At 37.7% G+C, this 8,312-nt stretch overlaps 1 protein-coding gene across 7 annotated transcripts in view; it reads right to left on the minus strand.

Annotated features, from left to right (window-relative positions):
* The window catches only part of Braf (B-Raf proto-oncogene, serine/threonine kinase), a 123,475-nt gene that overhangs the window by 21,235 nt on the left and 93,928 nt on the right, over positions 1-8,312 (minus strand). For all 7 annotated transcript variants that reach the window (XM_029478321.1, XM_021164363.2, XM_021164362.2 and 4 more), the window contains 3 exons: positions 5,429-5,475; positions 4,540-4,658; positions 422-553 (listed from right to left, as the gene is read on the minus strand). In XM_029478321.1, coding sequence (XP_029334181.1) covers positions 422-553; positions 4,540-4,658; positions 5,429-5,475 — 298 coding nt within the window. The remainder of the gene's footprint in view (positions 1-421; positions 554-4,539; positions 4,659-5,428; positions 5,476-8,312) is intronic.

The raw sequence follows: 8,312 nt of genomic DNA on the forward strand, positions 1-8,312 counted from the left end.
TAAAAAAAAAAAAAAAAAAAAAGGCAGGGTTAGCCTGGAACTTTACACCAGCCTGACCTCAAACTCAGAGAAATCTGTATGCCTCTGCCACCTGAGTGCTGGTATTAAAGGAATACACACCACAGCAGGCACCAGAGTTCATTCTTTTAATTCTGCTTTAGCCAAGAAACAGGTTATACTCCATTGATATACTTCTGATTTCTAGTCACAAAATTGGGGATGTTATTCCACTATAACATTTATGATTAACATTTCAAACAAAAGCCTTACTACTGTCAAAAGAATACAAACACTATCTAATGCTGATCAGAGAGATCAGGAGTTCTATCATGTATAGTCACCTCCATCTCCATCCTTCCTTCCTCTAGAGAACCAGAGCCTTAAGAGAAATATTGAGAAAACTCCCAGAGATGGTGTTTACCTGGTCCCTGTTGTTGATGTTTGAATAAGGTAGCTGGCCAGTCATCAGTTCATACAGCACAATCCCGAATGCATACACATCTGACTGAAAGCTATACGGGTTCTTATCTTGCATTCTGATTACTTCTGGTGCCTGTAAAAATATAAGAAAAAAAATCTAGTTTAATTTCAGCTGAATAAAGACTGAAATAAAAACAATCATTCACAGAGTAACACCTTACTTACAGAAATCATCTACTAATGGTCAAAGAAATAAATCCAACTAGGACAAAGGGGAAATCCCATTTTATAAATTCTGAAAGAGTTGGGTTGAGATTTCATGATGCATTATTAAGGTTTTATAATTTTATCAGTAACCCTCTTTCTGAACAAACACCTACATTGCCATGTGGCCATTTCTCAAGAATGAATCTCTACTTCTTACTTAGTCTTGATTGGCAAAGAAATACTAGACTTGCACTTATAAAAATCTTGGAAGTAGGTACAAGGAATAAGTTTTGTCAGTGGTAAAAAAGATTTTCCTCAACTCAGGGAATGTTAATAGTGGTAGAATTTAGAGGCTGAAAAATTCGAGTATCCTTTCAAGTTACACCATAAATGTGTAGTATAAGAAATGCTTTATTAACAAAGGTAAGATATAACAGGGTGACTCGTTAAAGTTTTAGTTGCTGCTTCTAGGGCAAACAAAGATCAAATCATAGCTACCAAATTTTCACATAATTTAGTCACTCTGCTGTACAACTCGGTTTCTTATTTATATGACATACAATGAATGACTGGTGAAGAACTAGGGTTCATTCCTTTGCTTTGCATCTCTTACACTGTGTTGTTAGGAAGGAATTGAAGAAGTGGCAAAGGGTATTAGTGAAACTTGGCAAATTTAGCAGGAAGATCACGTTCTTGTTCTTGGCAAGGAAGTATCTCTCCTGAGGAATAACAGGACTCAACTAGATCTGCAAGTCAGAACTGCCTGTGGAGCCGACTCAGTGCTACTATACTCCAGTCTGATACAGAATATCTGAGTCTACAAGTGGGACCCATATATTCTATGCAGAGCTCTACACATGATTCTGCTGTCTGCCCAAAGTTAAGAAACACTGATGTTTCGGATTTCCCACAGGAAAGGACAGCAGTGGAGGAGGAAAATGTCTTCTCCACCTGTTTTTGTTATGAATTTTGTTGACAGGTGTTATTTTAGTGATATGCTATAAAACAAACCACTCACAACCATGATAAGATGAACAAGGAATTTTTTTTAGAGGGGATGGAATTTAGATCAGTTGAAGAACTGTCTTTTAAAATTTAGTTTGCTTTTACTGCTGATAGATGGCTAGACAAACAGTTGCATGCCATCTACTTAAATGTGTGCCAGATGATCAATTTGTTAATTTATTAAAATTTTCACATAAATGTATTTCTCTTTTAAGGTATAAATGAAAGTAGAAAAGACTACTGTAAATAACTCAGAGAGCCACATAAACTGGTTTATGACCAAATTATCTTTTCAAGTTATGAATATTCCACACTCTCAAAAACTTGACAGGGTTTCACTATGTAGTTCTGGCTGTCTTGGAACTCACAGAGGTCCACCTGCCTCTAGGACTAAAGGCATGTGCTACCCCAACCAGTCTATTTAGTTTAATTTTTATGTGTGAGTGTTCTGTCTGTACACTAGGGAGGCCAGAAGAAGGTTTCAGATTCCTTGGAACTGGAGTTTACAGACACTTGGGAGTTGTCACTGGGTGCTGAGAACTAAAAGCAAGTCTTTTGAAACATCAGCCAGAGAGCTCTTAACAACAGAGCAATCTCTTACAGCTCCCCATATTGTTTTCTGAAGGCAGTTATCAACCTGAAAGATTTGTTCAACAATGAAGTGCATTATTGGCTGGCTATTCTTGTTCTCTTAAAAATCCTTCAGCATGACTAAATAAAAGATTAACTCATTGACCCAGGGTATCAACAAAACATGATCAAAAGGGAATAATACTCTACTAACTATAAAAACTAAGACTTTTGAAAAAGAACAAACCTAGAGACGGACCTAGACCAACTTTTGTACTGTTGTTAAAGCATGTGCATGATCTGCCTTACATTTTTCTCTATAATTTCAGAACCAAAAAAGGTCATCTCCCTGGGACACACCACGATCTTTGTTAGAATTATGTGCCTAAAAGGTTCCTGAAAGCCAGATTACAACCAAGTAGTCTCTTCTAACTAATTCAAACAGTTAAATGTATAATCAAAGGATTTTAAAAGGAAACTTAGCTAGCTGTAATGTAGAATCTAAGAAAGGGTCTTGTCATCCTCTGGTCTGACCTAACATTTCAGATGAAGGGACTCAGGGAAGCTTAGGAACTTTGAAGTTAATGGCCAGAGGGCAACTCTCCCACCCACCTCTGAAGGGCAGCTTCTTTTCTTCCACTTTGCCACTTGTGCCAACTTCATCTCTGATCCCAGAAATCATAATCTATCCTTACTATTTGGAGAATCTGCTTCTTGGAGACTGCTACATATTTTTCTGGGTATTTAGACAAATATGGGCTTGAAAGCCCTTCTGACTTTTCTGTTTCTAGTAGGGTAACCCAACTGTACAAAGATGTTTAAAACACCTGTATTGTGCTGGTGAGATGGTTCAGTGGTTAAGAGCACCGAATGCTCTTTCAGAGGTCCTGAGTTCAAATCCCAGCAACCACATGGTGGTTCACAACCATCCGTAACGAAATCTGACACTCTCTTCTGGAGTGTCTGAAGACAGGCTACAGTGTACTTAAATATAATAAATAAATAAAGTTAGATAAATAAATATTTTTTTAAAAAAAAACCTGTATTTGGCTCAGAGCTGATATTTCAAAACTCATTGGACTCAGGATTGTTTTTATTCAAATATAATTGAAGATCCTACAGTGTTTGTCTATATGGACTACCTCTGTGAATATTTAAGATATTAAAACTCAACTGACTATTAACGTATTTACTAATTCATTTAAATGTTAAGCAAGCAGATATTAGCAGAGCATACCTACTCTTAATACAAAGTTGAGTGACAACAGAGCCACAACTCTCTCTCCTCTCTGCCTTAACCGCAATAGGCTTGGAATCTTGTATTTGTTTTTCCATTCAACCAGCTGTAGTGTGTCGTTCCGACTGAAGGACAGGAAGAAAACTGCTTCATAAAGGAGAGACCTAGGGACCCTCTGAAAGGTCACATGGAACCACTGTGGGTTCACAGCAGGATTCCTAGAAATAACTCTTCAACAGCCTGCTGCAGAAACTGTGTTCTCATCTTTTAAACTTTCTTCTACAAAGCAGAAAGGAGACAGATCTGTGCAGAGAGCACAGGATGACTAAAAATATCCTCTTTTTCTTTTGTCTTTCTTCTTCCAATTGGCCCATAATTATGAAGTTCTTTCTAGTGTGAGGAAGGTCTATTTCCAATTTTGGCTCAAATAAAAGTGTGAGTGAGTTCTCTCTCTCTCTCTCTCTCTCTCTCTCTCTCTCTCTCTCTCTCTCTCTCTCCTCTCTCTCTCTCTCTGAATAGGTCTCTTTAAGTTGCAAAACTTAAAAAAAAAAGAGCAAGATACACAGACCATTTGAACATCAATTTTTGTTTTTTGTTTTTGTTTTTAGACAGGGTGTCACCTAACTCTGGCTGTTCTTGATCACAGAGATATACCTGTCTCTACCTTCTGAGTTTTGGGACTAAAGGTGTGCACACTAAACCCAGCAAAGTATTTTTAAACAATTTTTAATAACACTCAAATAACTTATGATACATATTGTTTACATATACTGAAACTGGTTTTGCAATAAGTTTTTTAAAGAGAAGAAAAGAGACCATTTACACAAAAAATAAGAGACAAGGTCTCACTTTGTAGCTTTGGCTGTTCTGGAACTACGTAGACAGGCTGGCTTCAAACTAATATATGTCTATCCAGTTGTTCAGCTTTCTAAGTGCTGGGATTAAAGGCATGTGCCATTATGCCTGGCTTACAATGCTATTCCTGTGAGTAGTGGGAACTGTGAAAGTACTGTAGTTAAGCCCTTCAGTGTATTTCTAGTAAGCAGTCACTAGTTTAAGATTGAAGAATGCGACCAACTGAGAAATATCTCAATTCTTACCATCCACAAAATAGATCCAGACAACTGTTCAAACTGATGGGACCCACTCCACCGAGATTTCACTGTGGCTAGACCAAAGTCACCTATTTTTACCGTGAGGTCTTCATGAAGAAATATATCTGAGGTGCAGTAAGTAAAGGAAAAAAAACCAGATTGCATTTTCCTATTAGAGAAAGCATTTTGAAGATTTCAGGTAAAAGAACTACGTTCTATAACTCTATAGTACTATATTTTCTTTTTAAAATACAGTGATTCGTATGTCCTCTGAAAGTCAACAAATATGTTTTGAGCAAGAAATTTGTTCTATTTAGCTTATACGACCTACTTTTAAGATGTCCCAGGCCTGAAATATGTGAGCATAAGGTTAAGATACCTTCCTAAGCCTATGGGAGATTTGAGGACTTTCTAATTTGATTTGGCCCAGATATACTTTAACTCTGCAGGGAAAGCTACACAGGCTCTTTATGCGAATAACAATGATATCAGAAAGGAGCTCTGTGGACTGAGAGACAAAAAGAAAAGTCGTTTCTTCATGTCTGTTAAATAATTTTGAATTTTTGATTTCAAGTCTCATCTACTACTAAGCCAGTTAGATGAGCTAAAGCAGTTGCCACAAAAATATTCACTTTATAGGGCACATAGGATCTAAGCAAGCAAGACAGCAAGCCCTACTATGATAAAGACCCGTGACAGGCTTTCCTACAGCGCCCAGTCATGCAGAAACCCCATCAGGCTGTATCCTACTCTATTATACTCTCATGCAAATTGGTTCATTTTCTTTATAGCATATGAAACATAGCACAAAACCAGTTTTACATAACAGAAAGACAAAATGTAGAGGAAAAAGTCAGGGTGGTTCAGACTCGCAGCGCAGTCTCAGGAAGGATACTATTACTCTTGAGGTCTCTGTGGATGATTGACTTGGCGTGTAAGTAACTGAAAAACAAAACATTATTTAACCTGAGTAAGACTGAGTAGGACTCCGGCCTCAAAATCTACAGAACATAATTAGTGGTGTACAGACATATTTAGAATAATGAAACAACTGAAATTGATATATTGTGATAAACCATTCACATATTAATTGACAGTAATTTTAGGATTATATAAACATATCACTATTATATACAGCCCAAATCCTGTTGTATAGAACTCTGCTTTATCTTTTACTAGTTACAAATACAAACCTTTCACTCAGTCAAGTCTGTTTATTCATGTTCTTGAAATACACCTTGATATTTAATCCTACCTCTTTCAAGATTCCTCTCTCCCCCACCCCTGTCCCCAAATCAGCGTCCCTTCTATTTTCCACCTATTCATACTCTAAAACGAACAAACATTCTTTTCTCACAAGGAACCCAATACAAAGTAATAATTTCCTACTCAATTATGGAGTAATTAATGCAACAGTTTGATCCTTGTTTGCTTTGTTTTTCATGTGCCATGCTTGCTTTCCACTTAGAATGCAAAATCCCTTAGACTATGAAAGTCAAGCATAATATATTCTTAAAACTTAGTACTAGTAAGGAAGAATTTTTCTCATAATAACATATTACTATTAAGATGATGATGATGTCTTTTTTGAGATATGGTTTCACTGGGTAGCACTGCATGTCCTGGAACTCACTGCATAGACCAGGCTGGCATTGAACTCACAGAGATCTGCCTGCCTCTGCCTCCTGAGTGCTGGGACTAACTGGGTGTACCAGCGTGATCTGCCAACATTATATTATTGTCAACGACAAGTCAGTTATCCTAAATTATCCTAAAATCTACTTTAGTTTTAGACTTAATTTCTACTTATTTCCAATGCATGGAACACTGCCTAGTAGGTGTGAAGTATTCAATACATGGCTGCCAAGTCAACTACAATAGGTGCAAGGACTTCGGAAATCTAACAGTGACCACATTGAATTCTGACTTAAAATCAGGATATAAAATCAAAGTCATGTCATGAGCACTATTAAAGCTGAGAATTATAAATAGTTCAGACTGTTCACACCTTTCTATCTTTATAAAACATCTTCATTCTTTCAGCCAGACAGCAAGATCTGCAACTATTTTTTTGAACAAAAATGTCATTTTAAATGACTGTATCCAAAGTAAACCCCTTCTATCCCTTATTGTCACTTCCTGCTATTTCCTTCACAGCACTGATTATGATCTAAAGATCTTGTCATCACTCTGAGCGCTGTGCTTCCACTCCATCAGTAACAGCAAGAGAAAATCAGAGCTCATTTATAGGTCTCATCTACTTTAAACCTTTTAAAGAATTATTTCTTATTTGTGTGTAAGGATATGTTTCTGTCTACCAGCCACACACTCGCAGGTGCCTGTGAAGGCCAAAGGAGGGAGCTACAGTTATAGGTAGTTATGAGCTGCCTGCCCAATGTGGGTTCTGGGAACTGAACCAGGGTCCTCGGGAGGAGCAGTGAAGCAGAAATCTGATTGAAAGAAAGGCATCGAGAACAAAGTAGGTAAAATCTAACTGAAGGGTCAAAGAGAGAAAATGTAGGGTCAGGAATTTGGTAGATAGTGATCAAGACACATCTAATTCCTAACTAGTGAGATACTGGTTAGTAAAAGCTAGGGCAAACCTAGCAGAACTCAGAGTTACAACAGCTGCTTCAAGTTGATTGTGCATGGTGAAAGGAGAGAGTCATCTACCCACAGTTCTCCTGGGACTGCGACACAGCCATGAACACATGTGCTAAAAATTTAAAAGGTGTTCCTTCATTCTTGCAATAAAATAAACCTTTAGACTTAGGTAACTACTGAGAATGTTTTCTTTCTGAGAATGTAAAGAGATACTTATTTGTGTTCTGCCCACTGATTATGAGATGCACATGATAGCTGCATGTGTAGTATGAATATCCACTTAGTGGTTGGAATATGGGTGGTCTTGGGTTTTAGTAGTTACGTATAAGCCTTTGTTGTTGATTCCTGTTGTTATTTCTTTTAGATATTTAGGCAGAGTTAGATCTACTAACATGCTAAGTTTAACATTAGAATAAATTATCAGTTTCCCCAAATCTTACCAGTCAGGTAAAAGAGTTCTGACTAATTGTTATCCTTGCCGAGACTTGTGCATTGGGCATTCTGATGGGGATGTCTTGCTAGCTCCCATCATAGTTTGAATGTGCCATTTGCTGATGTATAGCTGCGACATGTCTGCATGTGCTTACTGGCCTTGCATATAACACCCTTGAGAATGTGTTTTGAACCCATACTTTTTTATCCTTTTTCTGTGATGAGATCTTACTATAACGCAGACATGGCACTAGAACTCTTGATCCACTTTCTCTGGCCTCTGGAGGGCAGGAATTACAAGTGCTACAACATCTAATTTCTGTGACTCATTGAGCGGTATGTTGTTGTTATTATTATTGTTATTTGTATATAGGTGTTTTGCCTGCATGCATGCCTGCACATCACATGTATGCCGGGTGTCTGAGGAGTCCAGAAGAGGGCTTCAGATACACTGCACTAGAGTTCAGACGGTTGTGGGTGTTTGGAATTAAACTTGGGTCCTCTGGAAGAGCATCTGCTGTTCTTAAATTTTGTATCATCTCCCCAGACCCTAAGTTTTATTATTGACTCTTACAGTCTTACCTTGAAGACTTTGTCAGCTATGTTTTCAAATGTCTTCTCCAAGACTGTACTTTGTCCTTTCATTTTCTTTTGTGCATCTATCTGTGCTTGTGATCCTGGGGTCTGAACCCAGTACTCACACAGGCTAGGTAGTACTCACACAGGCTAGGTAGTACTCACAC

The sequence above is a fragment of the Mus caroli genome, chromosome 6, assembly GCF_900094665.2.
Source record: "Mus caroli chromosome 6, CAROLI_EIJ_v1.1, whole genome shotgun sequence".
Taxonomy (NCBI): Eukaryota; Metazoa; Chordata; class Mammalia; order Rodentia; family Muridae; genus Mus; species Mus caroli.